Source organism: Jaculus jaculus, chromosome 5, assembly GCF_020740685.1.
Source record: "Jaculus jaculus isolate mJacJac1 chromosome 5, mJacJac1.mat.Y.cur, whole genome shotgun sequence".
Lineage (NCBI taxonomy): Eukaryota > Metazoa > Chordata > Mammalia > Rodentia > Dipodidae > Jaculus > Jaculus jaculus.
This window is the reverse complement of record NC_059106.1, coordinates 170,699,153-170,718,464: the sequence shown is the minus strand read 5'-3', so window position 1 is coordinate 170,718,464 and position 19,312 is coordinate 170,699,153. Positions and strand designations below refer to the sequence as shown.

General features: G+C 56.0%; 1 protein-coding gene across 4 annotated transcripts in view; it reads right to left on the bottom strand.

Annotated features, from left to right (window-relative positions):
• The window catches only part of Slc19a1 (solute carrier family 19 member 1), a 39,865-nt gene extending 28,572 nt beyond the window's left edge, over positions 1-11,293 (bottom strand). For 3 of the 4 annotated variants that reach the window (XM_045148936.1, XM_045148937.1, XM_004669348.2), the window contains exons 1-3: positions 11,148-11,292; positions 4,171-4,409; positions 165-924 (exon numbers count right to left, since the gene is read on the bottom strand). In XM_045148936.1, coding sequence (XP_045004871.1) covers positions 165-924; positions 4,171-4,359 — 949 coding nt within the window. In that variant the 5' untranslated portion in view covers positions 4,360-4,409; positions 11,148-11,292. Of the gene's footprint in view, positions 1-164; positions 925-4,170; positions 4,410-11,147 lie in introns of all 4 variants that reach the window. The other variant, XM_045148935.1, reaches the window with a different exon arrangement.
• Between the last annotated feature and the right edge of the window lie 8,019 nt (positions 11,294-19,312).

Here is a 19,312-nt window from a genome sequence, read left to right as displayed (position 1 = left end):
AGGGAAGGGACGCAGGTGGGGTGAGGGTAGGCGAGGGGATGTGAGAGACAAGGGACAGGGTAGTGCAGCTCAGGGTAACTGGGCTGCATCTGGGGCGGAGGGGCACCGTACAGGTCCAGCTGGAAGTCCTACTGGGGCGGGGAGGGGCGGGTCCGCGCGCGTACTCAGCATCGTGGACGCAGCATCTGCGGCCCCGTTGTAAACGTGCTCACTGTTGATGGCGTTCCAGAGGCTGTGCACGTAGTAGAGGACCAGGTAGTAGCCCGCGGAGCTGAAGATCCACCAGAGGCACCAGAGGCGCAGCTGCGGCTGCCGCACAAGGTCCGCCAGTTTACACAGCATGCGCACCAAGAAGGAGTCCCTGCAGCGGCTCAGCATGCGGCCCAGCTTCCCGGGCTCTGGCCGGCCGGGGCCGGGGCCGGGGCGCATGCGGTCCAGCTCGCAGGGGGAGGCGCCCCGCGCGAGCACCCTGCGGTTGAAGAAGAGGCTGCGCTTGGGGCGCCTCAGGAAGAAGGTGAGGCTCAGGCTGAAGGTGAGGAAAGCCAGGGAGATGTAGTTGAGCTTGGAGAGGGACACGTGGCCCACCGTGTACAGCAGCTGGCCCAGCATGGAGCTGGTGAAGACGCCCAGGAGCACGGCGGTCCGCGAGTAGCTGGCCATGCGCTGGTAGCGGGAGGGGTGCACCAGGGAGAAGATGTAGGAGGAGTAGGCGATGCGCGCGGCCATCGTGATGCTGTAGCAGACCTCCATGAGCTGCATGTGCAGCACGGAGTGGCCCAGGATCAGCAGCAGCCACACGCACACGTAGCTCAAGCCCTGCAGGACCAGCACCGGCTTGTAGCGTAGGTAGTCCGTGAGGAGGAAGACAGGCACCAGCATGGCCAGGTTGGAATAGGACAACACTGGAATGATCTCGTTGGTCACCTGTGGACAAGCGGGTGCTGGCGGTCAGCGACGACGACGGCCGCTTCTCTGAGCGCTCTGTGGGGTGCAACAGCCTGCCTGGATCCGGTCCCCCTGTGGACCCCCGCAAGCACTTTCCATCGCACCGTCACCTACAGCAGCGGCCCATGTGACCTCCCCCAGGACTTCCAGGTCCACATCCTCCGCCAGCTCAGTCTAGACCCTGAAGGCACTCAGCCCAAAAAACGGCACACTTTAGGCACAATTGGCCCATCAAAGCTGTCAAGCACTACGGGGGGGGGGGGGAGCGTGGGGAGGGAGGGAACACTGGCAAATGCTATGGAAAAAATAAACATTAATTGTTAACTCAAGTTTATTAACCTCTTTTTTTTGCATGTGTATGTGTGCGGTGTGTATGCACATGTTCGCGTGTGGGCACCATTAGGGGTTTTCACGCATGTGCATATGTGCATGTGGAGGCCAAAGATAAAATTCAGATGTTCTCCTCAGTCACTCGCCGGCTTTTTTTTTTTTTTTTTTTAAGACAGGCTCTGTCAATGAACCTGTGACTCACCTACTTGGCTAGATTAGCCAGCCAGCCAGTAAGCCTAGGGGTGTGCCTCTCTCTGACTCCTCTGTGCTGAGATTACAGGTGTGTGTCACCATGCCTGGCTTTTACACGTGTTCTGGGGATCCAAATTCAGGTCCTCAGGCTTGCATGGAAACACTTTACAGTCACTGATCCACTCCTCCAGCCCCAGCCCAGCTGACTGATTTGTTCTCATCTTACATTTAACTAGGAAACAGCACTGTGGCCAGGAAACAATATAGGCTACCTTTGACCCCACAGGAGGACAGGGAAAAAACAAGACAAGAGGAGGGTGTTAAGGGAGAGGCACACAGGACTTCTAGGCAGGGCATGTGTAGGGAGTAAGGCAGGGCTTCAGGCAGGGAAAGGGGGGACCACACTACAAAGCCATCAGCCACCACCCCCCCCCCGCACTCTATCAGGCAGAACTAGGGGACACTGCCATGGGATCCAACCTCCATGGGCTTCATCCTGGCTAGCTGCTGGTGAACACTCTGGCCTGGCTCCTGCTGCACATATGTTTCCACAGAGACACAGAGTCAGGCATGGGCTAGATGTATTACCTCCTGAGGTCAGAGGGCAAGGCCCAATGCTCCACTGAAAATGAATCCTGAATGCTGCCCAGGGAGGGCCCTGGCCTACTGGCAGCGGAGACAGGCCAAATCGGGCACCTCAGCCACCTGGCTGTCCTGCAGGGAGGGACTCTATGGTGATGAAGCCAAGATCTCTGGCCTGACTTCAGAGAAGGAGACGTGGGAGCTACCTTGGGCTTGGAAGCTCCTCTGAGGGCCAGGGAAGGTCTGAGCAGGAGCCACAGCTTACCTCACTTCAGTCCAGCTGCTGGACACACAGGGGAGCTGGCCTTGCTCTCCTGGGCTCCCAGAGGTACTGGCTCAGGGGCCGTGACTCTGGACACTAGCCCCGACTTGGCATCAACCCCCAACAATCCAGCCACACCTTTAAGCAGGCCCAGGAACCCGTGACCCCAACAGACCAGTAGACACCATGACTGGCCCCACTTCACTGACTCATGACAGTACAGGAAGCCTGCTCCTGACATGCCATGACAGGCACTCTAGACCCATGCTGCACCCTGGCTGCCCAACAGAGCATTGCCCGTGTCAAGAAGAAAGGCTAGGTGCAGGGCTCTCCAAAGGGCTGGATGGTGACTGCACCCCACACAACACAGACAGTTCTGAACGGCCACAGCCAAAGCACAAGGAGTGGAGCAGATCCCATCCGCTCACAGATACGATCATGAGCTCAGGGTGGGGCAAAGGAGGCCAGATGTCCAACAACTTTACGCAGGACTCAGGAACAGGCCCAAAGTGCGGGCTGTGCATTTTCACAGAGCTGTGAAGAAGGTGACTGATCCCCACGACAACCATGACACACTGGGAGGAGCAAAACCGGAGGGGACCCAGCTTTCTGACGGGTGGGGCGCCACGGTCCTCACTGGTCAGCCAGGACCCCAGCCTGTGTCCACTACAGAGGGGACAGGAGTTACAGCCGCACGCTGACTCCAGTGAGCTCCCCACACTGGTAGTAGCTCTGACACTGGTGCAGTGCTGGAGGCCGGCTGCTCGCCCCGCAGAGGCACGTGGAGCAAGGCTGTGAGGTTCCATCCACAGGCGGGAGACTTGGGTATGCCCAGGCTGCATCTGCGTGGACGAACCTGGCAGAAAGGCTCTATGACACAGGCCCAGCAAGGTCAGGCTGCACAGTACCTGGCTTCCTGACTTTAGGCTGGTGGGCGGAGCTGATAATGTAGTCCCATACATCCAAGGCTGGGTGGAATGGCTTAACTTCTGGAATCTACTTTATTATTTTTTTGTTTTGTTTTGTTTTTCAAGGTAGTGTTTCACTCTAGCCCAGGCTGACCTGGAATTCACTATGTAGCCTCAGGGTAGCCTTGAACTCACGGTGATCCTCCTACCTCTGCCTCCCGAGTGCTGGGATTAAAGGCATGTGCCATCACGCCTGGCTGGAATCTACTTTTTAATCAGTTAATGTGCAGCACCACAGGGCAGGAAGGCAGAGTTTCTAACATACTATGGTGGCTTTCGTATTGTATTTTAATGAAAGCTACACGCACACATGCTGGCCCCATAAATACTGATGGACAGTGGCCCTCTGCCAAGAGCAGGAAGCTGTCTGACCAATCGGTGAGTAAGGGAGGTGGTGACGCCCTCCACCCACCCTTTGTCTGGCTCTGTTTTGATACAGCAGGCGGTGCAAGTTCAAGGAAGAAAGTACCCCAAGTGCGCCCGAGCCTCCCATGAGCTTTAAGCTCATTGGAGTTGTCATAAGACCTTCTGTCCCCAGAGCCCAGTGGAGGGGAAATTCTTTCAATAATCTCTTTATGCAAATAGCTAAGCCCCTGCTGGAGCAGGTGCCCAGTAGGGCTGGCCATACCCGGCTAGCACCCCTCATTTGTACTGTTTCCTCGGTTCCAAGGCACAGGCAGTTCCCTCCCTCTCTGCGAAGTCCTACAACACTCTGCCTGGCCAGGTGCAGTCAGAGCCGCACCCTTGGCACGTTCACTGGCAGACGAAGGTGACAACGGAGCTCAGCCCCGGTCTCCTCTGCCACTCCCCCGCCAGCGTGCGTCAAACAGAAGACCCCCCAGCCCCCCGCTGCTGCCTCCCCGCCCGCCGTGCAGCCCACTGCCCACGTGCCTGCCTCAGCGTGAAGTTCTTCGGGGGCTCCAGAAGGTAGGGCATGATGAAGCTCTCCCCGGGCCGTATCTGCGCCATGAAGCCGTAGAAACAGAGGTAGAACACCAAACACTGCCAGGACTGGAGCTCCTGATCCGACCCGGACTCCTCATCAGCCTGCTTCTCCAGAGTCTGGCCAGAGGGCACCATGCTGCCAGGCCCTCACCGGACCCCAGAGGGGACTGAGGGTGACACTCTACCTGGAATGAAGAGCCAAGAGTCAGGGTGGCTACACTAAGAGCTCACAGGCACCCCTTCCTCCCGAGCCCTTCAGCTAAGGTCCAGTGTCAACCTGGGGCGGCCGCAGACGCCAGACCTTAGTTCTCCACATGCGCTGCCAACCTGAGAACCAACTGGAGGCGCAGGTGCCTAGTCACCACCCCCACCTCCACCAACCAGAGCAGCATGCCAAGGGTCTAAGCAGACCAAAGCCTCAACCACACTGTGGTGTCCACAGCTACTGTTTCAGTGGCACGGCGTTGGCCAGGGAAGGCAAGGAGCCACAGGCTCTGGCAAGACACCAGGTGTGCGCCTGGCCACACCCCAGCCCAGGGGGCTTGGCCGCAGGTACAGCCACAGGCTGACATTTCTCGGGGGTGGAGCGTGTGCACAAGCAGGCCAGCACGGCTCTTGAGGGCGCAGCTGCACGGAAGACAGGCAGTGAGAGAAGGGGGTGCCCTGCAGAGGCTGATGGGCAAAGCAAGGCACAGGAAGGGTTAGGGGACAAAGCAGAAGCTCACACCTGAACTCAGGCACACACACCCCCCACGGCCACCACCCTTCCCTCTTGGGTCCATAAAGCGAAGAGGCTGAGCTGAGGGGATGGACAACTGGAGTCCAGTCACAGGTGGCCTTTCCAGCTGCTGTCCCCATGCTGGCCTTGCACCACGTGTCCAAAGCATTTTGGGTGGTCGGGTGAGGTGCTCGTGAGGACTGTCCTGTCCTGGACGCGGGGCAGGCGTCTGGTGCCGGCATTCGAGCGCTTCCTGCCCTGCAGGAGCCACGTCCACTTGTTAGGATCCCAAGTCACCTGGTGGCTCATTTGTACTTCCATGCTCTGTAATGCCATACGCTCCAGGCAGAGGCACTGCTGGTATCCACCTATGCCACCTGCTGCTTCTGGAAGCGAGGCCAGGTGGGCTAGGGTGGGACGGGGCCAGCTGGATACAGAGGAAGCAAAAGCAGCTAGGAGAAGACAAGCAGCATCGTTCATGCCAAGGATCCGGGTGGTCGGTCCGTCTCCTTCCCACCACAGCCTGCTCCAGGAGGTGACTACGGGGGATCTGGACCTGGAAAGAGTCCCCTTCAGCTGTCGAGCAGGGGGGCATAATAAGTTTCTTAGATACAGGACAGGCCTTGGGGGCCCATAGTTCCTGTCCATGGACCCTAGGCTGAGACTTCTTAGGCTAGAAGTGTCCCCTGACCCCCACCCCTCATGGAACACAGAGGTCCAGGAAAACCATGTGACCTGCAGGTCCCACAACGGGCACTCTGCCTCTGGGCCTGTGTGGGCAAAAACATGTGCTTGTTAGGAATGGTCAGGATCTCATTGTCTAAGTCCTCATCTGCCCATTTCTGAGGCAAGAGAGGAAACAAGTTAACAACAAGGATCCTAACAAAGCAAGAGACCTGTCTTGTTGGAGGGTTGCAAGGAAGGGCAGGCTGGGACGGAGGCAGCTGTGAGAACTCCGGAGTTCCAGAGGGAAGAAAGGGCTGGGAAGATGCCAGGAGAGCGAGCAGCAGTGGTGGCCCCGGAAGCTCCGGGGCCTGGGACAGGACCCACATTCTCAGGGACAGGATGGAAACAAGCAGCCAGGCAGGGGGTCTGTCCAAGAAGATGCAAGCACCGGCCACGCAGCTGCAGCTGGACAAACTCTGAGCTCTGCTTTACTTGGCTTCAAGTTCCAAACCACCCGGGGTGAGGCGCAACCAGCCGAGAAGGCACGGGGCCAGGGAGGTTTGGCTCTCAGCGCCGACCCACTCAGAGACACCAAGGCAGGTGCAGGCCGAGCTGAGCACCCCAACACACACCACTGGGACTTGTCAGGTCCGTCAGATTGCACATGGCACCTGCACTTGCCCAGCTAACTCAGCCCAGATTGAGAGGTGGTCAGGCATTCAGCTAAGTCCAAAGTTCTGTGCCCAATATGGGCTCAGAAATCTCAGGGATTTGGCTATATGAAAGATGCCATCCCCGGGAGTGACAGGAACGTCCATTTTCTTAAAAAAATATATTAATTTTTTACTTGAGAGAGAGAGAGACAGAGAGAATGGACACACTAGGGCCTTCAGCCACTGCAAACTCCAGACGCATGTGCCCCTTGTGCATCTGGCTTACGTGGGTCTTGGGGAATTGAACCTGGGTCCTCTGGCTTTGCAGGCAAGTGCCTTTACCATTAAGCCATCCCTCCAGCCCAGTAACATCTTTTATACTTGGTGTCACTTGGAATCCTGAGGCAGTGGCAAGTGGCAGTTCTCAGGCACCAATAAAAAGCACAATTTTTTTTTTTTTTTTTTTTTTGCACAGCTGAGACTTTTGAATCTGGTAAACTGTGCTTCCAACCTTCAGTGAAAACTTATGGCCTTACCCTGGGGTTGGCACAAAGCTCTGGCTGGTCTTTCAACAGGGACCTTGCCACATCTACAGGCCATACTCAAGACTCTTTGGCACCCACGTGATATTAGCATCTAGGATAAAGACTGGCAAGGTGCAGGTACCCCACCCAACCAGTGCTCAGACGGGTCAGATAGTTCCCCCCAGTGCTAAAGGCCCAGGAAGTGGACACCCAGGCTGTTCTCTGGGATTCTGATGCCGAGATGGAGCCTCATTCCCCAGAAGAAACCAAAATGCAAGACCCACTCAAGGGGACGGTCAGGCAGCCCTGTCGCACTAAAGCTGGCCCAGGGGAGAGTAGCAGGTACTCAGGAAGCAGAGGAGATGGTGCCAGCAGAAGGCTCCACTTGTTGGCACTTCCAAGCTGCCTCCGGTGAGCTCCACCCAGCCGCACCCGCCTACACTTCGGGCTGCTCGAGGTTGCCCCTGCCCGGCCTTTGGAGCCACGTGCACCACAGTGGAGGACTCTGAAATCCTCATGAAAAGGCCCAAGAGGCTGGCTCAAAACTCGAGGTACACTCTGTTCTTAGCAAGGAGCCAGGCATGTCCCCACAGTGGACACATACGCATCAACCTTCCTCTGGGGACCACATGCTAAGTGTACAGCCCACGAGCTGGTGCATCTCCTCTTTCCAGCTTATGCCCTCCACGCAGACCGCGTCCATAAACACCTGCTTAGCAGAGAAGCCCAGCGGCCTGGAGCCTGGCCCCCTCTCCAGTCCCCTATCCTCGGTTCTTGGGACACTCTCTGACTTAAGCCAGGAGGTGCTGCCCAGCTCTGGATGTAGGTGTCCTGGGGCAAAGGCGGCTCATCTGTGCTAAATAGGCTTTTAGTCCCATGACTGGCTCAGTGACCTTCAGGTCAGGAGGAAGACACACCCAGGGTGCCGATACAGAACAGACAGAGGAGATGGCTCAGCCAGTAACGTGTTTGCTTTGCTAGCAGGAGCACCCGTGTTCAATCCTCAGGACCCACGTAAACGTCGGGCATGCTGGTGCACACCTTTGACCCCAGATTTGGGGAAATGGAGACAAGTACATCCCTGTTCACTGACCAGCCAGTCTAGCCGAATATAGTAGGTCCCCGGCCAATGAGAGAGTGTCTCAAAAAGAGGTGAATGGTTGTCCTCTGGCCTCCACATGCACAGTCGCACATGTACACCCACATACATTTCAAACACACTACATACACACTCACACCATTAAAAAATAATCAAGACTGCCAGGTTCCCAAGCTCCCTGCAACAGCCGCTTTCTTCAGCTTAAGTGGCTTATAGATCTCCCTGCGGCTCCGAGAGAGGACAGAAGCCCTGGGCCACCTTCCCCCAGCCCAGAGGCCTCACGGCACACACACTAGGATGGATTGGAGGCCTGCGGAAAGGCACTAATGCACACTTCCCAGAACTTCTGGTACTGGACCGGAGTTGCCAACTCCAGTGTCTACCGGGCCAGCCACAGGTCAGCAGTGGGAGGAGCTGCCACACAGGACAGGGGCCAGTGGTCCAGGTTCTTACTCAAGTTCTTTCACAGTGGTCTGATGGAAACACTGGGGATCACAAGTCCAAACTGGTGTTTACATGCACAGCTACTGGCTAAGGCAGGGCAGCCTCAGCCCTGACTGTCCTCCAGGAACAAAGGCCAGGGCAGACCCAAGCTGACATCTGCGCAGAGACTGTCAGTCAGCTTATTCTAGTATACCTGTGGTGACCACCACATCACTCCCACAGTTGGTGGCTCCGGCTATGACTCAAACCCTCCAGCTGGGCACCGTGGCCCACAAATTTTAATCCCAGTACTTGGGAGGCAGAAGTAAGAGGATCGTTGTGAGTCCAAGGCCATCCTGAGACTACATAGCAAATTCCAGGTCAGCCTGGCTAGAGTGAGCCCCTACCTCAAAAAAAAAAAAAAAAAAAAAAATTAAAAAGCCCTCCCCTTTTAGTGCAGAGCCCTGGTTACTCTTCCCAACATGGCTTCGTGCAACCCCACTCTGGAGCAAAGATGGGAGGTTTTGTTAGGCGTTCAGCTGCAGAAACGGCATGGGCGCTCACGGCAGGCAAGCGGCAGGACTGGGCCTGGCCCCCGCGTGCCCTGCATAAAGCAACGCACGGCCCCGTCCAGACAGCTGAAGGAACTCCCTGGCAGCCAGGAGGGTTGTGGGGGAGGACCACACAGTCCTTTTCTGTTTATTTTGTTTTTGAAACAGAGTCTCATATACTCCAGGCTGTTTGAACTCTAAGCAGCCAAGGAGAACCTTGAACTCCTGATTCTCTTGCCCTTCACCTCCCAGGTTCTTGGATTATTGGGGGGGGGGAGTGAACCACCATAGTTAGTTTATATAGTGTTGGGAATTGAACCCAGAGCCCATGAAGCCACAAGCTAGGCCCTACCCTGGCTGGATATGCAGTACCAACCGTTCCCCTCACTTCTCTATAGGACCCCAAAATCAAAGCAAAAGCAAACGGCACTCTCATTTCATCCTAAACCAGGAATATTCTCACGTGTTTTTTTTTTTTTTTAAGAATGCCTAAAAATTTACAAAGTGGGGAAAGAAAAGGCATTGCAACACCCCTCACCCCGGAGCTGTGGCTGAGCTCTGAGCTCCTCTGGCTGCCAGTGCTGCAGGCCCACATGCCCACAGGCACGGGTTTCCTCAGCCCACCCTGCAGCACATACAACTGTTAACATCCGGAGCTCAAGATTTCTCTGAAAGAAAGAAAGCAGTGAGCAAGTGCTAAGGTACCAACTGCCATGTTGACTGCTTCTCCGGTCTGAAGGGCACAGATGGCTCCACTGGGCCAGACTGTGTAAACTGAATCCACCAGGATGCTGGGGGCTCTACAGGTCTTCCTGAGGGGGGAGTTACTTCTTCCCAGGGTGGTCAAACAGGCAGCTTCGAGGGCTTATCCCATCTTCAGTGTGGGAACCTCGCAAAGGCTTCCAGGGGTGCGCTCTGGGTGTGTGGCCCGCTTAGGTTCTGGCCTGCAGGCTGAGGCCGGCCAGTTGGGGCTGGGCACATCAACATGGTGAGGAGTCAATGAATACGTCTGGGCCACTAGCCAGACTTCCCAGGAGATGGGGAAGTGGATGGGACCCTCCTAATGGATGACTGCAGAGATGTGGAAGACCATTCAGGAAAAGCTGCAGGAAGCCCGGTAAATTCCACCTGTTCTCTGCTGGAACCCCACGGTGAGCTACTCCAAGGGGAAGTTGTTCGAGTTGTCGGGCACCTACAACCTCCGGGTGTGACAACAATGGAGCTGGAGGCCCGCCAAGGACCAAGCCGCGGCCAACGGGCTCCCTAGCGGGCAACATGTGCTCAAAGGTGGCTGAGACAGGCGCAGTTGGTTCCTCCGGACCCGAGGAGGGTACTTCAGGGGCGAAGGAACTGGGTTCCTGCGGAGGACACGGCGTCGGTGGGGGGGAGAGATGATGCTCACAGCCCCCACCAGTCAGCGGGGATGGCAGGTGACCAACGCGGTGGTTCTGCCACCTTGCGCCCTGAGCGCCCAGGCAGCACGCACTCGACTGCACCCGAGCCTGCGCACGCAACGCCGGGATCCTGCCAGCACTCACCCTACGGCTTCCACGCACCCCCAAACCGTCAGCCTGCGTCTCCCCCCACCGCAGACTCCGCCTGTGCCTCCCACTCGCCGGTGCCACGGGCCCCTCCAGCACGCTGCAGACCCTGCCCTGCGCTCTGCACGCACCCTAGGGATCTCACCCTTCCCCCGTGGCACCCCGGGGAACTCAAACCGAGGGCCCCCCACACTCACCCTCTCATCCCCCGCAGACCCAGGATCTTAGCCTGCACTCAGCCCACGGTCTCCCCAGCCCCCACGCGGAGGGGGGCCAACGATCCCAGCTCGGTGACTCACAGGGGGATGGGTACCTGGCTGGGCCGGCTCCGGCCCTCCGGTCCAGGGCACATGGACTACACCACCCACAAGACCACGCGGCGGCGAGCGCGAGGGCAGCAGGGAGGGGCGTGGCCAGCGCGGGGGCGTGGCCGGGGTGCGGCGGCGGAGCGCGCTTGGCCACGCCCACGCTGGACTCGCGCACGCGCTCTCCCGAGGTTGGGAAGCAAGTCCTCCGGAGTCACGCGGAACCGCAGCCGCGCGTGCGGCATCGCCGCGAGTCCGGCCGCTGTCCGCCAGCCCTCGGTTCCCTACTTCCCCACCCCGTGGTCTTCTCCTTTTCGCGAGCTCCCCTCCCTCCGTGCGCCCCGGCTCCCACTGCCCCCCACCCCACGGCTCCCAGCCCCTCTCCTCCCGTGCATGCCCTTGCCCCCGCCGCAGCCCGCGTGCGCTCTCCTCCAGCCCCCTACCTGGCCGGCGGTGGCCCGGGTCGCGGCTCACTGCCTGGCGCTGACGTCTGGAGCGATGCGGTGAGCGCCGGGCCCGGGACTGACGCTCCTCCCCGGATCCGCCCCTGATCCCTCTAGCCCGGCCGGCGCAGCGGGATGCCAAGTCCGCGTGCTCGCTCGTCCAGACTCCCGTGGGAACGTCTGCCCCCGGCCCGCGTGCCAGGGCAGTCCACGCACCGAGGCACTGGCCACAGGAGCACGGCGGGTTTGAGTGGCGCTGCCGGCACCAGCCTGGGCTCCCGACCCGTTTGGACATCAGCGTCTGTGCGCTCCAAGGGCACTGACGGCCAGCGCATGGCTGTTTGTAGAGGGACCCCGGACTCCAGGGCACAGAACGGACCCAAGACCCAAGGCCCTTACTCAGACTGACCTTCACCCAGTCATGCTCTGGTAAAAGGGATGGAATGCTGACACGAGGATCGGTGGGCCACCTCCCCCAAGCTCCCAGCGAGGAGAGCTAATGCCCAGTATGTGGGGATATCATAGCAGCCAGCCTCTCTCCTTGGAATGGACTTGGTCACATGTCTTGCACGTAGGGGTCACTGTCCTGGTCACCGTGCAACACAGGCCTAGAACCTCCCACATAAGGAGGGAAGTTACACAGATGGGGGAGACAATGGGCATTAAAAGGAGGACTGGCCAGCGGGTCTGGCTGGACAGAGCCTAAGGGAGGAGGTGGGGTTCCGTGACTGTCGTAGATGTGGGTACCCAGTGTGCCTATCATCACTGCCCCTCCCCCAGCCTGCAGCTGCCACACCCTTCTGGACTTGGACCCCGGGAGTATATGCAGAGGCGCTGGTCACTTAGTCACCGGACAAGGAGCTCCACCCCTGAGTCCAGCCCATTGCCCAGGAGGCTACATTGCTCACCTAGTGCTACCCTGGCTGGAGCAGTGGAAAGTCCACTTGGCAGCTTCTGGCATTTGGGGTGGCCCTCACCCTTCACATTGGGGCAGCATGGACCATATGCACTCCCTGGCCATCTGCTGCCCAGCCCCCTGGTGTGCAGAGGAGCATCAGGTTCCATCTACCCACCCAGCTGTCCAGGCAACTTGAAGGGCCCTTACCTCTACCGCGGGGCTGGATACTATCCCATAAGCCTCTATATTTAGAAAAGAACCAGTGCAAATCTCAAGGTGTACTGAACCAGACATAGAGAGGTTACTGGCTTGAAAGTGGAGATCAAATAGCTTGAAGAATTTTAGGAAAATATCTAGAACACCCCCCCAAACACACACACACACACACCTGGCTGTGTAGGCTGTCTGTATTCTTGGGACGTACTCACAGCCTGTAGGACCAAACACAGGAACATTGTCCTGAAGGAGTGGCAGAGGAGTTTACAGTGGACTGACCCCCTTGGACAAGGACAGGGCACTGTGGCCGTCTATGAGCCAGACAAATGCAGAGAGACCAGGCACCACCAGGCTGCCTCCATGGGGCTCAGCCAGAAACACCCGGCCCATAGAAGCAGATGGTGGCGCCCACCCTGTCTACTCGTGGACAGGAAGGAGTTGGGTACTCGGGCAAGCACAGTGGGCATTCCCAGCCCCATTCCTCATGTCAGGTTTCCTGTAAGAACTGCTCCTTGGCATACACTGTGGGGAGAGGGGCTCTTGTGACTAACACCACTTGGGGACAGTTGTCATTTGGAGGCAAAAGTTCTGAGGGAAGAACAATGAGACCTGGTTGCTTCTGGGGATAGAAGAGCTCCTAGAAACTGGGTTAGATGTCTGCAGTTCCAGACACCAGGTGCTGGCTTCAGGAAAATGCCACATGGCTGGCACAGTCATTTTGGGGGAGTAGATCCTATGCTTTGGGGAGTGGCTCTCAGGTGTGTTTATAATCTTAAGTGGCAGATGTGTGCAAGGGAGTCCCAGCTGTCCTGAGTGTGGCCTGTGAGGGTGAGGACTGGTCCCTGGGGTGGAGCCTGGGCTGTGGGGTCAGGGTGCCAAGAGCGAAGCCTCAGCCTTGACCGCTTGTGGGCTCCAGGCACAGCCGCTACAGGGACGCCTGGCATTTGCAGACCCACCGATACCCAACAGGATGAGCCCTGTCGCCCAGCCCCACGTGGCGTCCAGCCTTTGCAGAGGGTCCCCCTCTTGCTACCTGACAACAGCCCTATTGTCCCCAGAGAACAATAGTTCCTTGTCTACTTCCCACTATCTGAGGCTTGCCAGTGAGTACTCCCAGGTGGAGACAGGCCTGTCCAGAGGGCTCTGAAGTCAGTAGTGGACAGTCCATCCCAACTCGGGAAGTGCCTCTGGGAAGCTCCTTAGCTCCAAGCCTCAGCTCCCCAAACCAGTTAGACGGGTGGCACTTCTGCTGTTCAGGGGAGGCTTGGAGGGTGTGATGAGCACACGGCTCCACCCTGGCTAGCAGGACTCATTGAAGGTGGCCCATAGCTCCCCACTTCTTCCCACAGCCCAGATACACTGAGGGCATGTGGGCCTACTGTGGACAGATCCCAGAGGACAAGGAACAGAAGGGGGCCCAGCAGCTGTGGTCACTGTTAATGTTTTCTGAGGTCCAGAATGTTTGGGAGCAAGGACTTTGGCTAGTAAGGTCCACCCAGTCCAGGAGAAGACCAGGATGTCAATCTTCATAGGCTCCGGACAGCTCAGGTTCTGTTGGAGTGACTATCCCCCAAGAACCCACCTTTCCGAAGCAGCAGCAGGAAACCACGGACACCCCAGCACACTGGGAACCCATGTGCACCCTGGAGAGGGACCCTGTCTCTCCCAGTCTGACCAGTGGTTCTCCCTGAACAAGGCTGAGCTCTGACACATGGACTCAGGTGATGCCCCGTTCCTGGGCCAGCTGTGGGGGGGCACCAACTAGCCATCTCCAACAGGGGTCACCCAGACTCAAAGGCAGTAGGCGTGCCTTTTCCTATTGCTGCCTGGCTCCTGGGCAGGCCCTTTGGGTTCAGTAAGATATCTTGACCTCTGACAGCAGATAGACTGTCTGTGCTCCACAGCAGGCTCTCCAGGAAGGGACTTAATGCCAAGGGGCAGCAAACTGCCCTTAAGCCAGTGGTGAAGGAGAGGCACATGAGACGGAGGGAGACCCTGCTGCCGTGTAGAGTCAGGGCAATGGTCACTTTGCAAAGTGTCCAGCAAGTTGGGGTGAACCCTGGGCCTGGGTGAGAAGCGAGAGGGTAGGGAAGAGAGGGAGGGAGGCATACAGGGTGGGCACCAACAGGCGTCTTTGGCACACGATAGAACAAACAGGCGCTGAAGCACTGAAAGTGGTGTCCGGGTGACTCGTGCTGAGGCCCTGGAAGGCAGCGGCGTGACCTCCCTTGCCCACAGCCCCTGCTGCAGTGACGTGGCTGCAGAAGCGAGGCTTAGAGCAAATGCCACACGCAGGTGCTCAGGCCCAGCCCTGGCCTCCCACCCGTGCAAACAGTTGACGGTTGGTGGGCAGCCTCACAGACCTCTCCAGGTTAGGGCGAGCCTCTAGCCCAGCATTGGGGAGCTCAGGTGAGATTCGGTTGCAGAGGCTCTGTCCTGGGCAAGGTGTCGCTTGCCAGTGACTGTGGATGGTGATGTCACGTTGTCTTTCTTCCCAGGGTCCTCAGGACGGGCCTGCACCTCCCAGGTGTTGGGAGTTGAGAGCCTCTGCCCTTACAGTGTCTTACAGGTCTGGATACCTTGAGCCACTTTGCGAGGGAAAGGTGACTACCAGGCCCTGTCAGGAAGTTGGGCACGATGGGCCACGCAGTGCTACGCATGCGTGCGTGTCCGTACTCATACGCCTGGAGCCTTGAAGCAGCGCCCCAGGGCCCTCGGCACAGCTCGCGTCCCCCAGTCTCTCTTTAGGTCTCAGCAGTTGTACCTTGGATTTAACTATGTCCCCGAGCAGAGCATCCTGAGAGTGCCTGAAGTGGGGACCACCCTGGAGATCACCTCCAGCTGGACGCGCTACCACAGTGTGACCACAATCATGTTAGAAGCTGACCTTTTCAGTTCTTACTTCCAGAATGGGGTGACGGGTTACGGTCCTCCTGCGAGCGCCGGACAGAATGTGGAGACAACTGTGAGAAGCCGATTCTCTCAGCTCCCGCCAGCAGCACTGGTACCCCAGCCTCCTCCCCTCATGGGGTGTTTCCAGGCTACACATCCATCCTGGCACCAAGGGTTTCGTGCAGCACAGCAGTCATTGATGAGGACAGTAGTTGCAAATGTCTGTTTGAGCAAGTTACACACCATTATCCTTAGCCTCCAGAAACCAGATGCCGTGCCCCTTAGGTGGGCAGCAAGGCACCTGAGAGCTGGGTGGTGCCATGTGAGGACAGAGAAATGGAAAGCATGGAGCCTGGAAGGGAAGGGGAAACCTCTGCTCGGAGAAGGTGCTGGAGGCAGGTCAGTACAAGACACAGCTTAGCTTTTACCTCAAGAGGAATGAGAGACTGTTCAGGTCAGTAGAAGTGAACATGGCCCTGCCACTTGGATTCAGGTCGCCGCAAGGAGCGTGTTCTAACATGGAATCAATTACATTAACTTTTATAGTCACAGAACAAAATAGTCATAAATCAAGCCTTTTTTTTTTCAAATACATTGGTGGGAACAGCAGATTGGCAGATTATAGAAGGAAGTGTTTGTTATAAGCCATAGATGATAACTGATGACCTTAGCTTTTGGGTTGACAGAAGCTAATAGCCTGTTGAGTTAATATGTTCCCGAGGGTTTACCTGACAGTTGAAAGGACCATCAATGCAAAATCACAACACTTACTTCGAAGAGACTTAGAGATCGCTTATTCTGGAGCCAAATGTAAGTGGTCACAGCCCAGAAACGCAGATCCCAATTACCCAGATACCATGTTCCCCTGTGGTGACAATTATACAGTAACAGAACAAGGAAAAATCATAAATCGGGATACTTCTGTTTTGTTATGTTTTGGTTTTTCAAGGTAGGGCCTCACACTAGCCCAGGCTGACCTGGAATTTACTATGGAGCCTCAGCGTGGCCTCAAACGCACAGCGATCCACCTACCTCTAACTCCCAAGTGCTGGGATTAAAGGCATGTGCCACCACGCCTGGCATAAATCGGGATGCTTTAAACATACATTTGTGGGAGCTGGGGAGATGGCTGAATGGGTAAAGGGCTTGCCTTGATAGCATGAGGAACAGAATCTGATCGTCAGAACCCACGTAGGGAACGCTTGGACATGTGGCACGTGCTTGTAATCCCAGCACTTGGGAGGTGGAGACAGGAAGATCACTGGGGTTCACTGGTCACCCAGTCTGGCCTGTTTGGCAAGTTCCTGGACAGTAGGAGACCTTGTCTCCAAAAAAAAAAAAAAAAAAAAAATTTTAATATCTTATCGGAGGGAGGGAGACAGAAAGGAAAACACTGAGAGTTAGCGTGGGCATGCCAAGGCCTCACTGCCACTGCAGACGAACCACAGACACAGGACCACTTTGCGCACCTGGCTCTGTGTGGCTGTTGGGGACACTAACTCAGGCCATCAGGCTGTGCAAGTGAGCGCCTCTAACTGCTGAGCCACCTCTCCAGGCCTCCAAGTGTTTCTTTGATAGCCTCTGAGGAGCAGCATCTGAGGTTGCCCTCTGGCCTCTACATACGCACACATTGCGCGCACGCACACATGAATACATGTACATAAAAAATACGGCAGTGGAAGCATCAGCTACAGGATTAGGCTAAGTGGGAAAGTCACTGCTATGGGTCTTGTGCTATCTAATCGCATTCTTGGCCTTTGTGTTGGTGAAAATCAGGATTTACCTAACAGTCACAAGGATGTTGGGTCACACAGAGGTGGGCAACAATGGCCTGAGGTTATTTGGCTCTGGATTTGCAACATTCCAACTCTCCACACTCATTGAATCTCTAACCCGGGAATCACTCTGTGTAATCTTTAACACCGGCCTGGCTTTCTTCTGAGGACTTCAGTTCATAATTAGTTCAAGAATCCTAGTAAATCAGGCGGAAATACCAGAATAGGTCAGTTTAAAGGGGTTAGGCAGTACGTACAAATCGAGTTTGTGGTTGCATTTTGGAGCATTTTCACCGTTGCAGGAAGTCCTGCTGGGCAGTGACCACACTACCTACCCACTGACCAGAATTCCTGAAGCAGTCACTGATCAAGGGGAGAAGTTTGTTTTGCTGACAGTTGCAGAGGTTTCGGGCCATGGATGCTCGTCCCCACTGCTTGGAGCCTGTGACAAGGCAGACCAGCGTGGTGGGAGCCCATGGCACGGCAAGCGCAAAGGAGCTGATGCCCACAGACCCCTTCAAGAGCGTGCACCCAGTGGCCCAAAGACTTCTCCCTAGACCCCTCATTTTAAAAGACCCCTCCCTCTTTATAGTACTGCCTCAGGAACAAAGCCTTCAGCACATGGACCTTTCGGGAAGAGTCAACATCCAGACTCTATCACTGAGTTATGGGTTGAGAACAGGAGACCAACTTTCCATACATTCCTTAGGACCCAGGAACCAAAGTTGTTAAAAGGAAGAATTAACCTCCTGGACTTCTCTACGACTAAACCCTCTGCTTTTCAATTATTCCACGAAACAAACAACAAAAAGGCGGACCATCCCTGGGAGAAAATAGCCTTATTCCAAGGGTCTGATATAGGATGTGTATCCAGAAGACACAAATAACCCTCACGAATCAGGACTGAGACAACTAGCCACTCAATTTTAAAAAACATTTATTACACACACAGAAATAATTGGCATGCCAGGGCCTCTAGCCACTGCAAATTGAATGCCAGAGGAATGTGTCACCATGTGCATCTGGGTTGCATGGAATCTGGGCCCTTAAGGCTTTGCAGGCAAGCCCCTTAACAGCTAAACCATCTCTCCAGCCCCAAGCCTGCCTGCCTGCCTCCCTCCCTCCCTCCCTCCCTCCCTCCTTCTCTCTCTCTCTCTCTCTCTCTCTCTCTCTCTCTCTCTCTCTGTGTGTGTGTGTGTGTGTGTGTGCATGTGCGTGTGTGTATTTTCTAAAGAAACCAGACACAAATGCCACCTTGTGCATCTGGTTTACATGGGAACTGGAGAATTAAACCTAGGTCCTTAGGCTTACAGTCAAGTGCCTTAACCACTAAGCCATCTCTCCAGCCCATCAATTTTTAAAATATGCAAGATCTGAACAGACACTTAACAAACTCACAGATGCATAGACTGTGGGAATATGCGTCTAATCACATGACCAAGCAGTGGGGGAGCACACAAAAACTCCCCCAAGAAAGGATGATATTTTTTAAAAGACAGTATTAGGTGCTGGAAAAGGCATGGAGTATGAATGGTGCGTTGGTATGGTAAACAGCATGCACGACACAACACATAGCCCAGTCACAGTCCCTACCCAAGGACTGAACACATTCTCACAAAAGCTGGTGCACACAGGTTTGCTTCATTTAAAAGTACGTATTTTAAAAAGCCGGGCATGGTAGCACACACCTTTAATCGCAGCACACGGGAGGCAGAGGTAGGAGGATCGCTGTGAGTTCAAGGCCACCCTGAGACTCCATAGTAAATACCAGGTCAGCCAGGGCTAGAGTGAGACCCTACCTTGAAAAACCAAAAAAAGAAAAAAATTATGAGAGGTATGGGGAAGGATGAGTGCATGTGCCAGGGTCTCCTGCCTTTGCCAACAAACTCCAGACGCACATGCCACTTTGCCATCAGGCTTTTCAGTTAAGCACTTTTACTGCTGAGCCATCTCTCCAGCCCAGTTTGCCCAATTTTTATTCATAATTGCTGACAACCCAATTGTGTGTTGGGATGCATACAATCCCATGTCCTCCCTGATGAACGCCCTGGTGGTCTCAAAAATAGCAAGAAAGCTGAGTCTTGCGGCAGGATGCTGAGGGAAAGACGCCCTCCTGCGGCTTCTGTCCACTGGGAAGCTCAGCCCTGGCAGGAAGCTGGTGATGCTGGCCTGTGGCTGGTGGAGGATGCTGTGAAAGGCTGGGGCTCTTGGGCTCAGTGGAAACTGTGCCCATGGGCATAACAGGTAAGGGTGTGTTCCTTTGTCAGAAGCATTCGGTCACATGCTTCCCTGTGTTGATTTATTGCCTGTGAATTGCACCTCAATAAAATTGGTTTTTTAAAGCCTGTTCTGCTGTACATGGGTTGAGGGCCCAGGGCTAGGTC